At 38.5% G+C, this 25,575-nt stretch overlaps 1 protein-coding gene across 4 annotated transcripts in view; it reads right to left on the bottom strand.

The window, feature by feature from the left end:
- cntfr (ciliary neurotrophic factor receptor) overlaps window positions 1-25,575 on the bottom strand; it is a 397,904-nt gene that overhangs the window by 34,474 nt on the left and 337,855 nt on the right. For all 4 annotated transcript variants that reach the window (XM_074691062.1, XM_074691061.1, XM_074691064.1 and 1 more), the window contains one exon: window positions 14,293-14,456. In XM_074691062.1, coding sequence (XP_074547163.1) covers window positions 14,293-14,456 — 164 coding nt within the window. The remainder of the gene's footprint in view (window positions 1-14,292; window positions 14,457-25,575) is intronic.

Raw genomic sequence — 25,575 nt, 5'->3', positions numbered from 1 at the left:
ATGTGTGTGTGTGTGTGTTGAAACAGGAGTGCGCGGTGGAAAAATAGGAGCTGTCAGTCAACCTAATGAGACCAACCTTCTCAGTGCACACACACTCACACACTCACACACACACGCAGCGCCATCGGGCCAGTGGAAATGCCATATAATTGGGTTTCCTCTCCAGGACAACAGACATGCTCACTGGATTAGATCTGACCACCGACGCCAATTCTCTCCATGTCTCACTGTCCCTGCTTTTTCTTCTTTCTTTTCCCCGTCTTTTTTTTTTTTGCATCTCTGTTTCTCTCTTTTCCCTGACTTTAATTTTCCCTACATTTGCAGTCTGCATTGTCTTTCCTGGATTTTTTTTTTCCTTCTCTTTTTTTATTCAGTCTGGTTGGTTTGAGTGTGTCTGCTCGTGCTGTTGCTACTTCTTCGCCTCATTCGTGTTATGTTTCTGTTCACAGTATGTTTGACTAAGATATGAAAGTAAGTTTTAAACACCTGATGTAAGTAGAATTAAATCTTTACCGTAAATTATTTACACTGGGTAGCAATCCTTTGTTATATCTTCTGAAACAGTGGTCACGATACTGCTCAGGATACTTGGGTCATGATACGACAGTATCAAAAAATTTCAATATTGTGATATATTGCGATATTCTACACAGTTCAAAGATTCATGAGGAATGAATCATCAAAGCTAAGAAAAACTGTAATAAATGGGCTTGAAATGCAGCAGTAAACTAGCAAACAACAAAAAATGATGTGATGAGCGATATAATGTTTTAAATTCTGGTAGCCTTTTGAGAATGTTACATTTTTGTAGACTTATTAATTTTATTTTCTTTAATTTTTCAACTTAATTTTTTTTTAAAAAAAATTTCAGAATTTTTTAAAATTTTTGCAAGTTTAATTTCTTTATGTGATTTTTTTTTAATTTTCTTAATTTCAAATATTTTTCTAAAATTTCATTTTTTCACTTCATTTTTAAAAATAATTTCACATTTTGAGATTCAAAAATTGTTTGGTCTTTTTGGCTAGAAAAACTGTAATATCCAGGCTTGATTTTGGGCAATAAACAACAAAAACAAAAAATGATGAGTTAAGTGATATGTTATCCAATTCAGGTAGCCATTACAAAAATGTTAAATCTTTCTCAATTCATTATAATAATTATCATTTAAAAATTATTGACATTTCAAATTGTTTTAGAAATTTTATGATTTTTTGGATTTCAAAACTTTTTAGAATTTTTTCCAAATTTTTGGAAGTTCATTTTTTTCTGTAATTATGTTAGAATTTTCCTACTTTTTTTATTTTTGGAAAATTCAAAGTTTTATTTTTATTTAATTTATTTTTTTACAGTTTTATCTAAAAACTTGCAAATTTTTGAGATTTGAAAATTCTTTGAACTGTTTTTTGCAATTTTTGAAATTTCAATCCTTTTTGAAATTCATGCAAGTTTTTCCAATTTATTTATTTTTTCAAATTTTTTGCAAATTTACCTAAAACACAAAACAAACTAAAAAAAAAATACAAACAAACAAAACAAACAGAGCAAAAATAACTGAGACATCACCTTTACAACTTCAAAAACTAAAATAACCTTCTGGTTCAGGTAATAATTAATTAGATTTCAGCTATAATTGGAATGTTATACACTCAGTCGTCTTAATATTGTGAAGATAAAGTAGATTTTGTGGATCTATAATGACTTTAATCCAGGTGAGCAGAGGAAAAATAGCTCCTATGTAAGTAAAGGTTGCAGACCCCTGCTCATGATAATCCATTTAGATAAACATGACATAAACAACTGATAATGTAGGAAACAGCAGAGAATTGTCCAGAATCATTTGCATGGATGTCCCAAAGCTTTTGAAACTTGTTCAAAGAAACCAGAAACTCAAAAAACTGAAAACTGTCTGCAGCCTGACAGGACCCTTTTCTTTCTTTTTTTTTGAAAACATCAACTCGACTGTGTTTTTCTTGGAAGCCTGCCGTGTTTGTCAAATCCGAACAAGTGTTGTTGTCCTCCATCTTTCATTTGGTGTCTGCAGCGTTCGTTCTATCAAAAGTTTATTGACCATGAGACACAAGCCCAGACGATGATGCTCAAACAGTGTATGTCTGTGTCCTCATATTCTGGGGTGGATATGACTGTGTGTGTGTGTGTGTGTGTGTGTGTGACAGTCTCAAAGATTGACATGGTGATATAGAAATCAATAGAGGCAGAGGAGAGGGCACTGGCTCCATTCATCTCCATTCAACCTTACACAGAAGGTCTTCTGCAGCACCGTATAAAGTAAACAATGACATACACCAGCCGTGACCTTGGACAAACAAACAAGCTAAGCTAGCTAATGGGTGGTTTATATGATAGCTTTTTAGCATCAAGCAGAAAAAGTAAGGTCCTGATTTCTTGTACTGTTCCCTCATCTCTTCATTTCAGATTTATATTAAATTATTTACTCTATATCTCATTACTGTATGCATCTCTGCGTCACTGTGTGTGCATGTAAAGACAATTCAGCTTTAATCTGTTCTGACAGCAGAGCTAAATGATGATGGCTTTCATATGTAACAGGGCTGGATCTGCCTGTGTGTGTGTGTGTGTGTGTTTGGAAGATGGGCTAAGATAAATGATCTGTCCGTGGCAGTGTCCTTTAGATGGGATGTTTTCCCCCAAACAAGGTCTTAACATTCATCATGTTCGCCCATAGGTAGAAATGGATGGCTTAAGGGACGGATGGTTAAATAGCTGGCTTAATGTATGGATGGAAGAGCTGATGGATGGGTGACAAGGTAATGGTAAAGCCGGGAATTGCTGAAAGAGGAAAAAGTGGTGGGTAGTGGCAGAACAGCGAGAGGACGTGAAATAGATAAATAAATAAATAAAAAGAAACAAGGAGGCGGACAGACGGAGAGAGACGACGAGAGGAAAAAGATGTGAAGGAGAGAATCAAAGGGCTCTGTTTAGCTTTCATCAACATCAATGTCAGCTTGAGTTGGATAGCCTCGTGTTGAGGGTCAATCTCTGCTTTTACGCCGCCGTGATAACAGAATTATTCAAAATACAATATATGTTTCTGCAGCCACCGTCCGCACACAGCTGCTAAGAAATCACAGTCTGATGCAAAAATAGCTAAATGAATTACATCGCATTGCACTTTCACAATCACACACACACACATAGGGTGTATTGCTGTTAATCTACTTAGCATTTCACTGGCACACACACACACACACATGCATGCACACACTAACGGGTAAGTATTGATTCATCTAAGTGCTCGGAGGATGAGAGTGAATTTTGGCAAACATACAAAGACTGTTATGACATGGAGAGAAAAACGTGTTGGTGGTAGAAAGAGGAGTGGTAGGAAAGTGGAACAACATTGACTAAGAAAGAAAGACACGGGTAGCGAGGGTGATGAAGAGGATGTACAAATAATAACAATGAAGAAAATGATAGGGGGAGAAAAAAAAGGGAGAAAAACCGTGAGGTGGGGGCGGAGGATAAGAGAGATTGATGGGACAGGGAGGATGCAGCGTGTCAGAAAGAAGGACAACAGAGAGAAAGTGTGGGATAGAGGGAAAGAAATGAATGAAAGGCTGTGCTGTGCTGGCCAAGCAGACAGAGATTAAAGAAAGAGGAATTCTGAGTCCACCTCCCAGTTCCTCTCCCACTGATTTATTGTGACCGTCTGTGAGTCGCAGTTTTTGTGGGTCTTTCATCAAATGTCTGTACATTCCCACCCTCTATTGTGCGCAAACACAGTATTTGTGGGTCCAACATCTTTGGACGGCCTTTAAAGGGGGGCTGTTCCTGTGCTGTCCAAAGAGATGAGAGTCTCAGATTTTAAAGAAATGAGAGAAAAACAAAAGTGAAACAGACTGAAAACAAACATAACATTACATGTGCCTTCAGCTGCATGTGCAGCAAAATCTGGTTCAGCAAAAAGCCATGAATGTAGATGAGGTCTGGCTTCTACAGCAGGCATATACAAGTAATTTTACACATTACAGTGATACTCCAGGATGGAACAAGTTGGGTCCTATCATAAGGTTTAGGGCAGAAATTACCCCTACAGCAGTGTTTTTGTGCAGCAGAAGCCCAGAGCGCTCGCACCAAACACCCCCTCCCTGCTCCTCTGCTGGTTTCCTCTGCACTCAGACGGGGCCATATTTTACTTGACCAAAAACACAAATAAACGGACTCCCACCGAAAAAATCTGATATCGGTCTGCATTCACGCTTTATTTAGAGAATTTTCAGCGCGTTACTTTCACACAAAAACACCGGTAAATAAGGCTCTGGTTCCTATACAGAACTGCATTCGACAACTTGATATGGCCGTGACTTTGGTACACTGATCGGTATCAGCACCCGATATGGCTGTAATTGGGGGATCGGATAGCATCGGCTTTACGGCTGCTGTAAATCAAACCATGTTGCAAACATGTCCGCTGCAATGATAGTAAAAGAGCATCTTCAACATTTGTAAAGTGAGTGTTCCTCATGGACCAACAGGGCTCACTTTAATACAACAAATACAATTCATCATTTACAACAGAATCACCCAGCAGAGTACAGGATTTATCAGAGAAAGGTTTCAGTATCGAAACATATCATGAAAAACTCAGATCAGAAGTAAAAAAATCTGTATCAGGACATCCCTAATTGATATATCTTATCTTTGATAAGGTGGGTGAGAGATCATGACCACATCATACCATACCAACTTTATTTATAAAGCACTTTTAAAAACAACCGAAGCTGCTAACAAAGTGCTGTACAGGTAGATAAAATTAAAAAGATAAAAACAGACACATAAAAGAAAACATACCAAAACAATTAAGCAAATAAAAGGGAATAAGACTGGGCAAAGAAACTAAGTCTTGCCGAGGTTAAAAGCCAAATAATAAAAATGAAGAATATGGATGATTTGAAGCCTGTTTACAGGTATTAAGTAAAGGAAATATCACTTGTCTCTAATAGGTGGCGCTGTCCCTTTTACCCTATTGCACTTGTGTACAAGTCAAAAGTGTGACTAAAGTTTGTTAAATTTGAAACAGATTGAATTATATTCATTAAAGATACAATATGCAGATATGCATTTACAGAGGGTGAGGCTAGAGCAGTAGTACATAATTGAGCTTACAAAGGTGTTGGGAGGAAGACCTTGATTGTGTGTGTAAAATTTGAAACAGGTTGGACAAAGTTGTGAAAGATGAAACCATGTATTTCTAGAAGGTAGCGCTACCATGTTTATAGATGTGTTGGGAGGTGGACCTTGAAGCAGATTTTACCTTACATGAAGAAGCTATTATGATTTCCTGATTCATGGCGAGATATCAGAGTTTGATGTAGCGCCATGGCCACACTCTTTTTTTAAAGTTTTTGTTTAGTGGAAAAAAAATCGTCAAATTTGGCGGTCGATTGTGGCCACGCCCACTGAGTTACAAAAATCTTTTGATAACTTTTAATCCTCAATGTGTACAATACACACAGCCGATTCAGAGCTGGTCTGTAAAAAAATAAAAGGACAAGTCGTTCAGACTACGTATCCTAAAAATCGTCAAAATCCAACACTCAACTCAAATTTCCGAACTTCCTGTTGGGAATTCACAGTGGTCATAAGACCCAGACAACCTTATTGTAGGTATTGGTATGATAGTCATGCACAAAAAAATTCAGGCCCATAGCTTAAAGTAGCCTGAGGGGCTGCGTTAGTCTCACCTAGGGGGCGCTGTGGAGAACATATCCTCAAGAAAGCTTTACCATCTCAAGCATGTTAAAGGCACGCAATTTGGGGTTAAAGAGGCACATGGAAAAAAATGTAGAAGAATCTTTCAAAGTAAGAGTTCCTCCAGCAGGGGGTGATTAGTATTTCATTTCATACACACTTTCACACACTGCTGTCTGTTACTCGGTGTAATCTGGGTGTCTTGCCAAAGAGCACTTAGTCACATGACTGCAGGATCAAATCACCAACCCTCTGATTGAGAGATAACTGACTCCGTCACTAAGCCACTGCTGCCCCCCAGAAACAGGCTGAATTATCTCCCTGCTCAGGCAAATCTATGGACTCTTAGGACTCCACGATGACTTAATGAGATAAAGATTTTTTTGTGTTTGCTATTTTTGCATGCATTCAACACCTGTTTGCATAATATGGATAATCGGTGGCTGTGTGTGTGTTCTTTGTGTTTGTATGTACATTCATGCATATGCATGCAGGAGCACTTGGGAAGCATTACTATGAATGTTAATTCTTATAATTAGGAGAACTGGTTTGAGTATTATCCCTATGCATAGGATTATTTCAGTGTAAGAGCGTCTTTTCGTGCATGTGCTTATTTCTCTCTGTGTCTGCAAGCGTGTGTGTGTTCAAGTGCACGGGTAAATCTGCAAAGAAATGTGTGCGTTTTCAGTGGGCTGGAGTTCAGCATCATCCCCAAAGGGCAATTACAGCATTGCAGATGCAGATGCATACCACGCAGAGAATATTGAGCAATGTGAAATTGTTCATACCACAGTTACTGGACCATTGCTTTAATTGCAGTGAGAGCTTGAATTCACGCTCAGCAAAGGCAGAGAGGGAGGGAAATTGGGAAATCCTCCGAAACACTTGTAAAGATGCAGACGTGTTCTCAAGTGGCTGTTCTTTAGCGTCTGATAATTAACTCTCCATTACTCAATTAGAGTGTATGGCACAGACGTAATCTCAAGTGCAGAGCAAAGAGTCATGCATGTATAAATACAAAAAAATATCCACTTAAAATCAGGACCTGGCCTGTTGTTTGTTGAAAAGCCTTTTCTAGCAGGCCTCCCTGTGTGTACATTTAAACCACTGCAGATTATCCAGAATGCAGCAACACATCTGGTCTTTAACCAGCACAAAACAGCACGTCACCCCCGTCAAATTCAAAGTTCTTCTTCTGGCTTAAAAAAACAGTGATAAGAATGGCCCCTGCCTACCTGGGGTCCCTTATTCATGTCTACACACTTTCTGGTCCACTACACTCTAAGTGCTCCCAGCCCAGCGTAGCTCCGAATCTCTAGCCAGACTCTTCTTCTCTGTTGTTCCCAAATGGTGAATGAATTACCTAACTCTATATGATCCACAGAGTCCCTTTCTACTCTAAGAGATGTCTGAAGACTCATCTTCAGACAGATGTTCCCCTTGATAGCTAACAAGTGACGGACAAGACAAGGACAATATGTAAGCAGTGTAAAAGAATAGAGCCATACATTGCTGCCAATACGAGCATGATGCTAAGGCACATACAAAACCATCACAGCTTGCTTCTAAAAGCAACTGCACCTGTGATGAAAAAACTGTTTAAGGCCAGACAACACTGATGGACACATTTGCTTCTAAACTTATAAATTAATAAATATCTTTTGCTGTCTCACCTTGCCAAAGCATACCTTTCTGTGCCTGCTATCTCTGTTCCAAGCGAGGGGGTATTTTTAAATGCAGGAGACATAGTTAATGCCCAAAGGTCTCAACTGCTCCTAGAAAATGTGGATATGCTCATATTCTTGAAAAAGACCATGACAATAGCTTAGGCTAGGCTGTGTACTGCTTGAAAAGAAAGGCTTAGTCTCTTTGCAATTTTTTGGACTCTGTATTTACAGAGTATAACTTTTGGTTATAGTTTTGCACATATTGCTCTCACTTAAAAAAAGAATATCTAATTTTATTTTTGGAAAAAAGTTGAAGTTAAGTCAAAAGCTCATCCTTGGGTCATGCATGGGTGTAAGTTATAAAAGAAAATCAAAATGCAAATGCACTGTTTTGTGACTCTGTGCAATATAAAAGTATGTTTGTCCAGTCATAGATTTTTTCATTTTGTATCCTAAAAGTAGTGTAAACATATTGTCTAGTCTCATTCTCGTGAACCCAAAATTGTGTCTCGTCCCATCTCCTGAGCCAAGTGTATTGTCACATCCCTAATACAAATTGTTTGCAAACTAAAGGAAGGAATAAAATGAACATACAGGATACAGGATTTCAGGACGCCTAATGTTTTGAAAAATATTCGCTATTTTCTCAGATTTGGAGACTTGAGAGGGAGGTGTAGGAGCAGGCTTGAATGACTCAAGGCTCCCAACAGCATCGTCATAATTATTCCTCCAAATACACTAAAACGCAGTGATAAAAAACTGCATTTACACGGAAACACAGAGGGACTGAAAACAATGTAGTCAGCATGCCAGGCCTGTAGTTGGCAGTATAACTGTCGTGTCCAGACGACGCTTTTGGTAGATCTCCACTGAAGTAGAGTTGGGCCAATCAATGAATGCTAAGAGCAGAAGTAGAGCAACAGATGCTTTTTTTGTTGAAAGACAGTCAGCAGATTCAGCAGATTCAGCAACACAAGCTCAACATGGTAGTCCAAGACGACTGTAAAAACGGTACGGTTGTACTCTTGGACTGTTGTATACGCTCAGCGTGATGTCCGAGTTTCTTGTTACTTGAAAACGCCAGCTTACAATTTGAATCTTAGGTCAGCTAAAACGCCGCTTCCGCAATAATACTTTTGCATTTCACCTTAAAACTGTTGTCGTTTAAATGGCCTTAGAGTATAGAAGGAGTGACAGAGGGCGGAAGAGTGGGGAGCGCAACTAAAGGTGAAAAATGAACAAATCTTTTCAGTAAGTGATTCAGATGATTCGTTCACCCAGATGATTCGCTTGCTTCATGGACGACACATTATGAAACAGCAGCAACTACAGCTGAATAACTTGTAGCAAGTTGTCGCACTCATGTTTTCCCTTGTGTCTAAATTCTTCCTTGTGGTGTACATCGCGTTGGACAAAAGTGTCTGCTAAATGAAACTGTAGAATTGTCTCTTATTTGTTCATCACCTTCTTTCACATCTCTCTCTTGTGATGTGAGTCAGGCCCCTCCAGATTATTAACGTCAAAGCTATTTTGAATGCATTAAGTACCTGCCTCACCTTCGTCCAGCTCTTCATCCATCACCTTTGACACTTCATAAGTCAGAACCTTCTTGGGTGCATCTGTGCCATTTATACTGCTTCTCTCTTTGCTTCATCTACCAGTCTTCTATCCATTTACATTTTTTTATTTCCGTGTGTGATGCACTCCATCCATCTAAACTTCAAACTTCCCCTTATTTTCCTCCCTCTGTCTGAATCTCCATCACTCTAAGTATCTGGGCCAGACATCACTTCATTGCTCAAGAGGATGGATGGCTTCCTCTAAAGATCGGTTTGATCACACCACCGCTTTCATTTCTGACTCAAAACATATTTCAGAATGTTACATGTGAAAGCCATTCTCGCCCAGCTCTGCCGTCTAACCACATTAAAGCTAAATCTCTCAGCAGTACAAACCACTTCAATTAGTATTCAACCTCTGGGGCTATAATTAATGAGGTATATATGGCGCCAATAAACAGTGTATCTTATTTTGGCAACCTCATTAAACTCCACTTAATGATTTATGTCACGGCTTGAAAGTTTTAAACCCAAATGTTTTCTTACATTGGGGGCAACAATAGTCGGTTATTTAACCTGTGATTTACCGTGTTTCCGGGTCAGTTAATTAACATTTGATTAACTGTATATCCAGTTATTAACTTTCCATAAACCAAAAGACTTTTCCTCATTTGTACGTTAGATGTCGGCCTCCAAAAACAACTCACTTCAAATATAGGCCCATGTGGGAACTGCTCAGTCAAACTGAATGTTCTCAGAGTTGTTCAAAAAGGAAAGTCTCGATAACAAAAGCACATTTAGAAACACTTAAGGTGTTACCAGAACACAAAGTGGAGTTCACAGACAGAATGGGAATGAAAGTAGCGGCTGCAAAATAATGGCTTGGGGAGATTCAGGCTTGTGCATGCTCAGCGTGGGGCTGTCTTTGAGTAAAGTGGTTGGTGCGTAAAGCATATGTTGGAGAATTAGGACGGTTGTGATTGGCTCTGTTGTTTCTTCGACAGAAAAAAAGCTGTCTGTGGTAAACAGGCTGAACAGATGCATTGAAATGACTGACCACAAAGGGCCTGATTGACTAATATCCCAAATAATGAGCGCTAAAAAAATTTTCGCGTAATTTACTAAGACTGTGTGTGCAATTGATAACAGGAGCAAACCGCCACATTTAAATGAGGATTTAGCACGTGCTAGCAGCTGTCGCCATGGAGAGTTTGGGAGAGCAGAGGGGCCGTAAACAAACGCCATGGAGGCGGATTAATCAGGTGGACCTGTTACAGGTTATTCCACAGGCGAGAGCAGCATCCAATGTAGCGTGTGCCATCCACCGTGACACTCAGGCCATCTTCAGGCCATCTATGACCTAGCAACAGTCCAGGGGTCATACATTGGCAGTGGTCTTTCATCTGAGCCAATGGTAGGTAAAAAGGGAGGTTCATCTCCTGTGCTCTCCGGAGGATGTAGAAGATAAACGTTGATTACAATAGAATAAAATAGAACAGAATAGAATACTTTATTGATTCCAAACTGGGAAAATGTTACAAGAGCAATTTTCCAAGTCAGTAAAAAAAAAAAAAAAAAAAAAAAATATATATATATATATATATATATATATATATATATATATATATATATATATATATATATATATATATATATATATAGTTTTACAATAAGACATTAAATAAATTAACTGAAGGGGTGAGTAGTTGCGCACAGGTGAAGACCGGTGCAGCCACTGAAAACACAAAGCCTCAGTTAAACATCAAAACTCAAAAATGACGTTGTTGGGCAGACAATATGTCTCCACTAATTCTATTACTATTTCTGACAGTCCAAATATGTTGAAACGTGCATCCCTCGTCTGTCATTGCACTCCTGCCGCCTCCTCACTACAATGACTGCAGCTGATTGTGCGTGACACTGTGCCGGTTTGCACTAGCTTTTCAAACAAGCTAAATATAGATATATAATAGCAAAAACCGCCACCACTAACAGTTCCAGGTTTAATATGAAATAATCACATTTGCATCTCGTCTTTTCAGGATTTTGAGCATCCAGATGATCTGCTATATTCTGGATTACACATGCTATTTTGCTCAACTGACAGGTGCAACCAGATAGTAAATCAGCTTTTTATAAGAGTTTTTATACGTGGAAACCTTTAGTAGATCAGGCCCCAACTGTGCACATTTCATAAACATCAATTATCTGTAAATCACTTGCTGTTTAAGTCCAGATGTGTCAGACTTGAGGTCACCCCATCAGTAAAACGCACTGACAGCCATGTCAACTCAAACCATGCCTGTAGAGGCCTTCATCAAAAAAACACTCCCCAAAACAGGAAACCCCTTCAGCTTTCAGCTGTCATCACACATATCCATGCAATTTTCAAATGATGTGTTCTTTACTAATCCAAATATTGACACAAGGTTTTCAACCTTCCACTGGAAGCTCTGCCTCACTCTGTGATAGATGAGTGGTGAGGGTGAGAATAAAGACTGAGAGTGTTAGCGGTTATATCCCACAATGACCTGAGGTGTTATTTCAAGTTTAAATATTTTTACAACTGTGAGTGTGTGTGTGAGTGTGTGTGTGTGTGACAAAGAGGGAGAAATATTGGGGGAGGGGTCAAACTTACATGTATAACAGAACAAATGTGTCTTTGCATGAGAAATAATAGTAACAACTAGAGGAAAAAAAATAAAAACAGTGACAGTGAGGCGATGAATGTGACAAACACGAGGGACACACTCGAGGATGGACTGAAGAGGAGAATGAGAAAAAGATTTGGAATAAATGTGAGTTTTATCTCTTTAGTGTTCTCTTGGACTCAGCCACAGAGCTGGACCAAGCCGCCGCGAGGCCCTGAGCAAAATCTGACTTGGGGCCTTCTATTTGTGCTAGCAAACAAGGTGACGTGTTAATGAATGTTTGCTATCAATGTTAGCAAAAACTCTGTTTTGAAGCCAAAAAAGAATCACCTCAAAGTTAGTTTTACACAAATACAAAGAGGTTAGCATGAGATTGAGCTATTTAAGACCATTCTCTCATTTTGTACTAGCTAGCTAATTTCACTATGTATGGCTACACAAATCTCTTTGTTAAACATTCTATAACTAAGACAAGTAAACATACCTTTATCGTGATGTTTTTTTCTACTTTTCCTCTTTCTTTTCTCTGCGCCTGAAGGATAAGTCCTTTTTTTGCATTTTGCCTTTAACTATCTAGACTTTTGATATTCAGTGCGCACTGCACAGCAGGGGGCTCAAATTACCGCTGCAGTGGAGCTTTGATCAGAGCTGACCCAAGGCATTGGCAAACTAAGTGCCTGCTTAGGACCTCCCAGCCACTAGGGGGCCCCAGCGGCAATTAGCAAAATAATTTTTTATCCTTTTTTTTTGCATGTATGAGTGATGATTTCTTTATAATAAACGATAAATTATTGTACAAAAACACAACTTTATATCAACAGAGTGCTGCTGCTAATGTCAGCCTAGTGATTCTTTCTGTCTCTAAAACATCAAAGCTCCACTGCAGCGGGAATGTGAACCCCCTGCTGTGCAGTGCGCACTAGACCCAAAAGACCCAAAGTGCAGGTAGTTAACCCCTTACTGCCTGAATTAATTTACAATCAAATTAAAAAATTGTTTTTTGTGTGTTTTTGCATTCTTGCAGATGCTAAATTGTATGCTAAGTGGAGATTGTTAAGTCAAATATAGAACGTACAATAGTTATAAATAAGTTATATCATATACAAAGAAAAAAAGGTCACCCTCTAACTGATTTATTTGGACATAGTGCATTTCATATGAGCTTTGGTATGTGTGGAATATAAACCAAAAGGCATTAGTGGGATACAAAGGCCGTTTCAGCTGCATCAAGACCTGACAGGGTATGTTGCAAATTTGCGACAGCAGGCATCAAGGCATAAAGTGAAAAAATGGACTTATTCTTCTAGTGCAGAAAAAAGACAGAGAAAGAGGAGAAGTGGGGGATGTGTGTCTTAGTTAAAGAATGTTTGGCAAAGAGATTTGTGTAGCCGTTCATAGCACAATTAGCTAGATAGTACAAAACAAGAATAAATGCTCTTCAAATGTTGGGTTTAGTAGCTTAATATTCACGCTAACCTCTTTGTATTTGTGTTATACGAACTTTGAGTTGATTGTTAGGGTTGGCTTTTTATTTAACAAAAATTAATAATATAATATAATTTACTTATTTATATTTATGTAAATATGTAATATGTTGATTTCTTGATTTTTTTTAAATTTTTTCCTACTTTTCTATATTTCTTCAAATTTTTAATTTCATATTCTTATTCTTATTATTATTCTTTTTTATTGTTATTGCATTTATTGCACTTTTTCTGTGAGCTGCTGTGGCAAAAAATTCCCCTATGGGATATCAATAAAAGAATATTCTATTCTATTCTATTCTATTCTACTCTGTTCTAATATGCAACCTTGTCTGTCAGCAGAAATAGAGGGCCCCAAACTAAATTTTGCTTAAGCCCTGATGAAGACTTGAGCCAGCTCTGGCTCTAATGTTTTAGAGACAGAAAGAATCACTAGGCCTTCATCATCAGCAGCCCTCTGTTTAAAATTGTGCTTTTGTATCATAATATATTGTTGATGACTCATAAATGAAAAAATCTTCTCATGCCCTGGGCCGGCTCTGCTCAGTCACATAAGGTAAGACAAACGTGCGTGCATGTAGGTAATTATTTCCCTTAGATAAATATTTTTGCAGTGTGGGAAACGTAACCTGTAACATTTAGGACCCAGGCCAAAACCACTTCCAAAGAAAAAACAACAGATCTGCTTAGCAGAGGTGGTGAAATACCAGGTAATGAATCATACTTTGCAGGTATTTTGCAATGTTGACTCGCAGCTCTTGGTAATCAAGATGTATCTCCAAAAAGGGACTGGACTATTTATAACTGCCTTTATCTCTGGCTTATGAAACAGTCATTACATGTGTCGGCCAGATTCCTCCACTTCTGGCTCTGCTGCTCATTAGCAAGAGGCTAATTCCTCTGCACTGAGCTCCTTATGAGCATGTTTGATTAATGCGTGTGTGTTTAGTTTTCACAGGAGTTAATTAAGAAGCTCAGACATTTGATGTTATTGGCTCTATGGATAAAGGTCTTCTTTTGTATCAGCTTCTTACTCCGGCGTGGATGCTTTTAAATTATATAGATATTAATAATATGTGAATTTAATCTGCATGACAAACTAATAGACCTTTGCAATTCCCATCCGTGGTTAATGTGCTGAGCCATGACCTTCAAGGACACACACTCACACACACACATAGAAGCAGCAGCATTACTCACATGCTGCCACTGCTCTTTGATGAGTGGCCGGTATCGAAGGAAGTATTTCAGGGGGAAGTTGTCGATATCAGGCCAGGTAGCAGGGCTGTGCCAGGAAACCTCTAGCCTCCGAGCGTTGAAACGGATTGGAGTCGCCGTCACGCGCTCTGGGGGGTCTGGTTTGACTGTGGAGGGAAATTGAAAACCAAGTTAGCACCGCATGAAAAGTGGGATTTTCGGCTGTAAACGTCACTGAGGATTGCTGTGGAGTTTCAGATCCCAGAAAATTCACCGCCTGGTGTTAATGCATATTCACGTTACAGCAGACACTTCTACGAAAAGCTCTTTGCTGCTGAGTTTGATTTGACCTGTCGGAAACTGAAAGTGAACGTCATTGTTTTCAGTTACAGTATCCTCCAAATTTTCACACATTTAAATATGAGATTTAACCAACTAACCCAGATATCTTTGAACATAAATAAATAAAAAGTCAAAATCTCATATCATGTGACATCAATGTATTGTTCTGTTATTTTGTTGACCTGAGCAGGCCGTCTAGTGTTTGTTTGTCTTTAGTTCATTCATGATGACCTCAAAATGCAAGTCCAAAATAAAAACAAAATAAATCTTGGAGCGCAGATGGCCTAGTGGTCTCGGTTGTGTTCCATGAGGTTCGCCTTTACGCAGTTGGTCCAGGTTTGATTTCAGCCTGGGGCCTCTTTCCCGCATGTAAATCCCCTATCACGACCTGTTTCCTCCTTTACCCAATTAAAGGCATAAAAAGGCCCCCAAATAAATAAGTAAATCTCAAAATGAATGAAAAGGAGCAGAAAGAAGAAAAAGTCCTACAGTACCTGCCCCTTCGCTCACAAAATGTTTAAATAAACACCTGATCAGACAAAACCAAAAATGCTGTCGGCCAGCGTGCCTTTAGCTTTGCATTAATTCATTTTTACAGCATAAGGATATACAAACCATCCCCAACTCAAGTGCAAAATTATGTCAACAAAAGAAAAACACAACAAACAAAACACTTTCTTGATATAGCTGTTAATACTACAGGAGGTCCTTACGTGGTTCTCGACTTTTGTCGTTTAATGACTTTACGATGCCAGTATATATATATATATATATATATATATATATATATATACATATATATGTATGCATATGAAAAAAGAGAAGGTTTCAAAGTTATGCCGCTCGGTTCATAAGCTCCTACGACGCATACTAGTTTTTGATGCGCAGTGCATATGAATACCCAGCTACGCAGTGCTACGTCGTCATCAGCATCTTCCACTTTGTCTGGATTTTGTCTAATTTATTTTACTGTATTTTCTCCCTGTATTTATTTTATTTTGTCTATTTCAATTGTCTGTACTGTTTACCCATGAATATGAAGCACAATACAAGCATTTGGATAGTTATTTTTAAGATTAAGGGGGTGTTTAGGGTAAAAATCCGACCCAGGCAGAATTTGGGTTGTGACACGTTGTAGGAATTAAACTTGTTCGTAACTCAAGGACAGCCAGTATTATTTTTCCTTTTTTATTTTATTTTATTTTATTTTATTTCATTCATTTTTTATATATATTTTTAATTCAATTTTATTTATTTATTTATTTTTCATTTCAGATGCAAGGTTAAGAATATATATTTCATCCCTGTATTTGTTTAATATGCTGTTTTTGATATGCTTTTTGAAGATACTGAATGAATCAATTTCTTCATTTATCATATAGAAGTTAACCATTTACTTACTTTTACAACTTTTCTGTGTCCGTTTGAATAAGTCAACTCTTTTAACTACCGTTGTAGCTGTACTTCTGTTGCGTGGTGGCGTTTGAAAATCCTCTGACACCCACAGGCTACCGTAACACTGGCTGTTTTAGATGGGCTTCATAAATAAAGCTGACATTAACATTGACATTGTTGCTTTAGATACAGTAAGATGAAGCAGAAATGATGCGCGTTGCCTCACGACATTCTCCGTGCGTTGCTTTACCCTTGTTTACCATGTAAACAGGAATAACTCTGTTTGCTCACATGTTAAAACGAGTTATTACCTCCACCAAGTTTTGGAAAATCCTGCAGACTCTACCTTTAAAAATCTGCACACCCCTGCCTTTAATATCATGATTCTGACCATTTTTTGCTGCTGTCTTAAGGTCATCAGACCTACTAATGGAAACTATTGTTGGGGAGAAAATGCAGGAAATACTTGATTATGCAACAGTGAAAGAGGAAACGAGGACAAAAGAAAGACATTAAGGAAAGTTGCAGTGAGTCATATTAGCAGATGAAAGACGTGTATCTCAGTGTCTGAATACATGTCCACCGAGGGAGACAGAGAATACTATTCAGTGCTTTTCAGGACATGCTGAATGACCCAGGCTTTGTTGGATCTTTCCCTCACCAGGGAACACACCGGCCCTCCACTTCAGCAGCCCGTCCACAGCAGAGCTGCACATGACGCCACAATAGGAAATGGATAGCAGCAGTTACAGACTGAACGTCTTATAAAAGACGCACAGATGTAAAACCAGAGAATAAAAGCATCTTGGTTAGAAAGGCAACACAAGGAGTCAGACAAAAGCACAAGACAGGCATCTCCCTTTGTTTGACCTTTATAGAATAAATGGTTGGAAATATGAAAGCTGGATAGAGAGATAAGAGACAGATAAAAGCAGACTGACAGCTTTCTCCCATGAGAAAGAGATGTTAGTTCATAGTGACCTTCAAGTAAAGTGAAAAATAGGGAAGGGACAACAGATAGAAAGAGAGGAAGAAAAGAGCACAAAGGCAGAGTGAAACCAAAGTCAGAGGAGACCAGAGTTCAGATTTTCTCCTCTTTGTCCACATTTGCTTTGTCCGACGGTGCATAACAGCCGGAAACACGGGCAAGCTCCGAAAAAACAGAAAGAAATCTGTATGGGTTTGGTGCCTCGGCTGCTTTTAAACTATTCATATCGCTTGAGTATAAGCTTTGTGTTGCATGAGTAATGAACACATCCTTCTTTACGTGACCTGAGGGGGGCACCTGCAGCCAGACCGAGCACTGCTCATAATACTGATAAAGACAGAACGGGTTTCCTGCTAAGTTAAATGTTTAAAACCCAGAGAGACAATCAGGTGCTCTTACTTACCTGAGCAAAACAGACAGTAATGAATCTATTCTCACACGGAGCAGATTGAGAGACGTTTTCCACCAAAGTTACATAAACATGAGTCTCCAAGAATGGATTTAATTAAAGTCTGCAAAGTCACGATCTCTCCTATCTCCTGGCCTCTGATGAAAAACCCTGCATATGCAGTATCACAATAATTGGGGGTCCACCGAGGGTCCACTTCCGAGGAAAAACAGAAAAGAGCACAGATATTTCTCTGTCTCTCAGATGTGGCTCTGTCTGCGAGGAGCAAACAGCAGTCTGGCTCTTTCTCTCGGCGTAGGCCTCGCTGATTTGCAGTCTGAGCAGCACTGCAGAAAAATGTGGCTAAAGTCCAAAATCACGACTATTTTTACCACCGAGATGAAAAGGTTTTTGTCAGGGTATGAGACACAAAGGATGCAACTGATCACATGTCTGAGAGTGATGTGACATGCTGTTTACTGTGGGCTAGAGATGATTGATTGATTTTCAAATATACAAATAGTCATTAACACTAAAAAAAAATATATAACTTTTATAATTTTGTCAAGCTGAAATGATGCAGACTCAGATACTACTCATTTAATTTGATGTTCATATAATCAAGATTCTCTGATCACGCATTGTGTGTATAGAGTGGGCCAGGTTTACTGTAATGTGCAGTTCTTAAGTTTCATTTTCATTTTCTTTTTTACTCGTCAGGACTATTTTTTTAGTGTTTTAAGAAAGGAAAGAAGTCACATAGATGATCATTCACTTTTTTAGTTAAATCTGAGTTTTGTTTGTGTTTATGTTTTAGTTGTACAACCTTTTCATCAACCTAATCTAACAGATTATCAACCTAGTTAGCAACCTAGCTAAGTAACAGAGAAGTGTAATAAATGCAACAAACGAGGGGAAATGAGAGACCAGTTATGTCTGCCATACTTGTCCTGAAAACCTTTCCACAGCGAGTTTATTGAACTTTAGGAGGTATAGAGGGATTATCAGTCCAAGATATCATAAAGATGGGCCCATATCCTGACCACAGAAACAGCGTTTAACTTCGTTCATACAGACGAGTTTGTGTTGTTTAAACACTAAATTCAAGCTGTCATCAGCATAAAAATGTTTGATTGTTCTGTGGACAGTTTTAAGAAATGATACTATACAACAGAAGCAACAACTTTCAAGTTTGGACTGTCACAGAGCAACCAGTGTTTTGGAGTTAATAGCGACCATGCTAACTGAGGACTCTCAGCTGACAGTATCAGTGATTAACGTCCAAGAGTCACCAGTTAACAGGGTCACACTTTACACTGAAACACCAGCGACGTCTGCAGGAAATTAATCAACTCTGGACGTAGTTTCTGGTTCTTTTATTATGAACCGTGTCTCAGACTCAGCAGTCTGTGTGCTTTTTTTGATCTGGGAGGGTTTCTGATTTATTGACACATGTTTACGTCCTGGTCTGTCACAGTCTTGTAAGTGTTCACGGATAATGCAGTTATGAGCATTGAGTGACAGTCCACCTAACATCTGTCCACTTGCTGATCTCTTCTGTCCTCTCACTGCTGTTTCACAAACCTGGGAGTCGTTTACCAGCCATAAAAGTGATGATATTTAGTTTAAAAATTCATTTTTTGGTGGTTAGCTTCTCCATGTCAGTTGACAAAGCATTATACTCTGCAGTGATTCTGCACTGAAGTTGAGCGCGCATTCGGCGTTGTTGATAAACAAGTAATCCCTCTATAGTTTTTGTAAAATCTATACAAAAAAAAGAATGGTTCATGTGACAATGGTTTTGTCCTGTTTGCAGCCAGTCTGGAGCTGTTACGCGTCAATTTCACAATTTCACAATTTCACAAAAGCTTTACAGGAAGTTATGCACTGAAACCACCTAAAACTTCCAGTAACTTTAAAAATAAAACAAATGGTGTTCAAACCAGATTGTATTTTACCGGACTACAGCAATCAATCAATCAATCTTTTTTTGTATCGCGCCAAATCATAACAAATGTTATCTCAAGACACTTTATAAAAACATTTACAGGTCTAGACCCGTAAATGTTAATAAGATTTTTTTTTAGCAGGAACCCAACATCAAGACAAGATAAGGAGTCTTATCTTATCTTAACCCACTATGAGTACAGGACAAGCAGCAAACTGTCATAATGACCGGAGCCAGACCAGAAGTCAACAGGTTAGAGGATTTACAGCTAAAACAAGAACAAAGAGATGCTCAAAAATGGATTGGGAAGTGCGGAAACTCCCTCAAAACAACAAAAATACAGTGCAAACTCTGCAAGGTTAAGTTAGAATATCACAAGTCGTCAACAACTACACACAACCAGGTGATGGCGAGGCATGCAGCAGAAAGTGCGGAACTATCCTCAGATAAACAGTCAGTGTTCTGCTTCGCCCCCCAAGAATTGAGTTTGATGATCGACAGTGTGATGAAGTCAGGTACGTGTAAGTGGGTGGGTGGTGGTGGAGGCTTGTGGGGGATGATCCTGGAATAATTTTTCGAGTAGTTACGAGTGAAAATCCATTCACTCTTTTGTTTGAAATGCCCAACCCTACTGCTACCATACAAGCTAGAATTTACAGATAATCTGACCTAGAGATAGACTGATATGGTTTTTTCAAGGCCGATACCTGTACTGATTATCAGTAGTCAAGGAAGCAGATAACCAATATTTGGGGCCGATATTCATTAGCATTAAAAGTGAAAATACTGGCACCAACTCTGACACTTAACTTTGTTCAAACACCTTTAAGCATATGTTTATGAAACAGCTCCCAGGCTCAGCAGCTGTGTCATAAAGTTAAATGAAAACTTAAAAAGATGAATAGCTTGCTAAAGTTTTCCACAAAAAGTGGCTCATGAATCAGATGGCACTGAGGATGGGAGGCTGTGTTGAAGCCAAAATAACACAGTCTGAAATTTAATTTATTTTCTGCCACCAGATTTAAACAAAGAAAAGGCCGACGTCGATATGCCTCAAAATGCTAAATATCGGCGCCAATAATCGGTCTATCTGAATGCTGTAATTCACAACGTATTTACATGATACTGTGTTCAAAAAGAGTGTATAAGTGAATGAGCTTCCTGACAGCGATATAAAGCACTGGCACTCCTCCAGCCACACTAGCTCCAGTTTGAGTTTGTTAGAATCAGCCAAATTATGTAGCAGAGCCGACCCTCTCTGACCCCAAAGGGTGATCGCCGCGCTCCCATTCCGGTTCTCCAGCTGCTTTCTCAGCAAACAGGCCAAGCTGACTGGCATCCCCCCACTAATACACTTACTATTGACAAGTACCTCATATAACCCCATTAAAAAAGAAAAAAATGATCTCATTAATGTAAAGCTACTGAAAGATAGATATACGCTATCTCTGTCAGGATTCTGCTCTTATGTAATGAGTTGGCTTTTATAGAAGAAAAACAGCGTATCATGCAGTCCGGGTAGTTTTATGAGTAAACAGAGAATGGTTTTATGATGTCCCCTCAGCGTGTCTCCATGTCTTTAATGCCTCCCTTGACTGTGATAAATCAAATTTGCATCCAGACCACAGTTTCTCTTTTTCCTTTCAGTCCCATGTTGCACCACACCGCAGCCCATTCTCACTTTCTGCTGGTCATGCAAGTGAAAAGATGTATTGAAACATAAAAGTCTAACAGGTACTTGCGAAGCTATTATATGCACCGTCTGCTGAAATGGAACAATCAGTCGGGAGGGAGAGTGGCCGATCGTTCTTACTTTGAGGGAAGAGGCCTTTAAAGTCTTTCCTTGTGGCTATGGACTCATGGAATCAGGCAGCGAGGCATAAAAGACCTTCAGATGCTAAATCTGCATGTACAACCCAATGTTCCTCTGTTTCTGAGTGCTGCTGTGAACATCTGCACTTTTTCTGAAGCCACACTTATTCATAATGCAGGCCCTTTACTTAATGCATCCAGGTGTGAACTAATGATAAAACAGACATGGAAAATGCAGCAGCAGCTCACACTCAGCTGTATATCCTACCAAGTAAATGGGCTTTTAACAAGAGAGGAAATAAAAACAGCAAAAAAAAAAAAAAAGAAAAAAGGAGGAAATGTTCATTTCTCCACAGCAGCAGAGAAGGAGCTGGATGACAGCAGCTTGCTGTGCACTTGAACAAATGGGGAAAAGTGGGAAGGTAAAGTGTTTTCATCTCCGACTGAAATCGCACAAAAATAACTTTGAAAAGGACAAAGGATCAAAAAAGGTGAGAAGTACCGGTGCTAGAAGACTTTTGATGTGTGAGTGCAGCACAACAACTCAGTGCACAGTAATTAAACCTTTATCATTTCAAAACAAGTCAAAAAATAAAACTGAAATATCTGAGTCAAACCTCTTCCATTTCTTACTCACATTGAGAAAAAACAGTCTTCCAGTTTAACATGCATTCACAATATAAGATAGATTTCATCTTTACTCATTTATATGTAGAGCAATAAAACGGAGTGACTGAGAGCTCATTAACTCACTGAATCAAAGTGGCAGAAAAACTCACAAAAAAAGCTTTATGGCTAGACTTAAAAGATCCAAAATCCCCAGGGCTGATTCGTTCAAAGATGCACTGAGGAAGAAGTTTAAAATGAAAGCACAAAAGAAAAAAAAAAGTGACATCTAAAGGAATCTTAGAGATTTCTCTGGGAATCACATCAGGTTTATAGAAATATCTATGGTGAAAGAGTTTCTAAGTAGTCTGGTAGTCAAACAGTCACAAACCTGTATCTGGCTTTAAAGTTATCTGGTCACAGAGACAGAGTCTCTCCAGTTTGAGTTGGATCCTATTCACACGTTACTGTATCACACTTGAGATCCCAATCTAGGCTAAACCCACTGGCTCATAGATAGAAATAGCAAGTTATATAGCCACAAACTATTTCAACTTAAGCCATCTGAGCCTCCTGAGTCTTCTTCATCAAGGGGTCAAGATGGCTGAAATTTCCTCAATAATTTGGCGTTGTCGGCAGGATCTTAACACAATAACGACTGGTAAGTGCAACATCACCACACCAGCTGAGGAATTTTGTAGTGATTGTGGACACTGAAGCCTAACTGTCAGACAGAAAAAGGACAGAAGAGCTGATTAAAGATAAACAGGAGAGAGATAGAGCATGAGCTAAAGGCTAAAAGAGCTAAACTGTTTGTGCTAATGTTGACTCCAACCCACAGTCAGCAGTTATTCTGCAGTGGTCTGTTCAAACTTGAGAGTCTATCAATAAAATGAAGAGTGAGGTTACGTTAGCTCTGATTGGTGGATGACTGGCAGGACACAACTAGGAATCACTAACGTTACACATTACAGACACATCTTAGAGCACCGCGTGACCGATAGCACTACATATGGATGGCTACTAAACTACTGTATGAACTGAAAGTTAGCTTGTTGTCATGTTAGCCTATGGATACGCACCTGGCTGCTCGTACACTGTAAAAAACTGAAATCTTATCACATGTTTTTAGTCTTATTTTAAGTAAAAATTGTCTTATTACAATTGATATGAACCACATTCAACTTGACAGTCCAGAAAAATCTCTTGTTTTAATTTGTTTTCAGACAAAAATGAGGTCTGAATTGCTTGTAACAAGTAAAAACATCTTCCAATCGTAAAAGAAAAATTTGCTTGAAACTGGTAGATTTCTTTTAACTTGTCACAAGAAATCCAAATCTCATTTTTGTCTTTTAATAACTTGAAACAAGACATTTTTACTGGCCAGGTAAATGTGGCTTAAATTGGGTCTGAAAAGCCATTTTCTAGTGAAAATAAGACAAAAACACTTGATTGGATTTCTTTTTTTTTTTTTTGCAGTGTAGTGCTAAATATAGCCGGCTACTGACGTATTGGACTAACTTATAATACTTGCTTGTTGTCACGTTTCAAACAACAGAACTGCGTAACTGTATTGATAAATACCTTACCTTGTTGCATTGTATACAGTTAAAAAATGACTTGAACAAAGTAAGTTTGTTCAAAAACAAACACACACTATAAAAAATGGAATTTTATCAAGTGTTTCTGTCTTAAACTAAGACCTAAAATCCTTATTACACAAATTTGAGTCATCTTCAACTGGATAGTCCAGAAAAATGTCTTGTTTTAAGTTATTCAAAGACAAAAAATACATGCAACTTTTCTCTTGTTCCATTAGCAGATTTTTTAACTTGTTACAAACAATTCAGACCTCATTTTTGTTTTTTAACAACTTGAAACAAGACATTTTTCTGGACTGGCTAAGTAAATGTGGCACAAATTGAGTCTAAAAAGACATTTTTACTAAAAACAAGACAAAAACACTTGATAAGATTTCAGTTTTTTGCAGTGTAGCGCTGCATATAGCCGGCTGCTAACGTATGGTACAAATGTTAGCTTGTTATCATAATTCAAACAACAGCACCACGTAACTGTATTGATAAATACTTTACCTTGTTTCATTGTATTTTATAAAAACTTGACTTGAACAAAAAAAATTTGTTCCAAGATAAATGCAAACTGCAAAAAATGAAATATTATCAAGTGTTTTTGTCTAGTTTTAAGTAAAAATTGGCTTATTCTACTCAATTTCAGTCATTTTCAATTGGTTAGTCCAGAAAATATCTTGAAAATTTTGCTTATAACTAGAATGTCTTAGTACAAGAATTTTTCTCTTGATCCATCAGCAGATTTTTTTGACTAGTTACCAGCAGTTCGGACCTCATTTTTCTCTTTAAATAACCTGAAATAAGACATTTTTCTGGACTGGTCAGGTGAATGTGGCTCATATTAAGTCTGAAAAGACATTTTCTACTGAAAATAAGACAAAAACACTTGATAAGATTTGTGTTTTTTTTACAGTGCACACCTGGTTAAAAGTCACATCTTCACAACATTGCGCGTTAGACTCTGGGCCAGAAGGTGGCGAGGCATCCAATTAAAACCGATCCTCCTCACAGCATCTTTAATAAAAAATTAAAAAAAAAACTCTGACCTTTAACCTTTGGTGTTCAGAATTCATATCTAATTTACTGCTCTGTGGGGATTTATCACTGAAAATTGACTGTTGGTAAGGACTCCGCGGCTGATTTGGAGAAAAGTTTTACTTGTAATGATCCGGGACACTAATTAGTGCATCTCTTGGTAAATAAATCTCTGACCTTCTGCCGAAGTGTGGATGCTTTTTCTGGCGGCAAGTACTGATCTCTGACCTCCCACATGGCACACATGTTCAATTTTACAAAATAAATAAGATTGGTCACTGATTTGGTGAAAAAAGAAGTAGGAAAGGAAGGAGCTTAAAAAATAGGCAGTAGGTGTCTTTATTAAAGTGTTTTTCAGTGACTACCTTCAACACCTGCACTTTGACTGAACTCTGCTTTTACCCGCTGCTCCTGGGATCTGGGAGCACTAAGTAACCTGAATATTTTTCTTCAACTGTGTGAGTTTTAACTGACAAGACGACACAAGTGACAGATTATTTAACGGGTTTAAGAAAAGGAAGTGCAGCTCGCTTCATCGACTCTTTTGGGATTAGGTGATAGAGTATTAATTTTCATCACACAGATTGAGAAACGCAGCACTCCATGACAGCTGTTGCTAAGGTGGACTGATGTCAGAGCAGACTTGAAACAAATCTTTCTAGAAACGCTTCAAACCTTTCCACCTGGGGAGCACCACCAGGTGTTTGATCAGCTCGGCACTGGAGAGCTTTAAGTTATCATTTCAGAAGTCTGGAGGCTCTTTGAGAGTTCTCTTTGTAACCATAACCACAGCACGCACACACGTGAGGACCCCCCCCTCACTCACACACACTCACACACAGTGGCACATACACTATCTCATTCTCATCTAATTTCAATCCAGCTCTGGTTGGATGAACAGGGACAGTGGAGAATCGTCTTACTCCCACACAGGATTCAGAAGTGCACCAGGAAGCATGAAATTGTTTTATTTATTTACGATCTGCCTCGTTGTCCCTGATAATGAATGTGACTTACAACTTAAAATGGCATGAGAAAGACTTTTAACGAAGCAGGGAGAAGGGGTTTGAGGGGGTCAGGGGAGGCAAACTGCATAAACAGAAGCGTGAAAAAAGAGAAGAGACAGGCAGAGTGAAGGGAGCTCATATCCAGACTGATTTAAGCATAAAGAGAAGAAAACACC

Source organism: Halichoeres trimaculatus, unplaced genomic scaffold, assembly GCF_033239565.1.
Source record: "Halichoeres trimaculatus isolate MK-OKI-2021-1 unplaced genomic scaffold, fHalTri1.1 fHalTri1_scaffold_16, whole genome shotgun sequence".
In the NCBI taxonomy this organism is placed as follows: Eukaryota; Metazoa; Chordata; class Actinopteri; order Labriformes; family Labridae; genus Halichoeres; species Halichoeres trimaculatus.
This window is presented reverse-complemented; position numbering and strand designations above follow the sequence as displayed.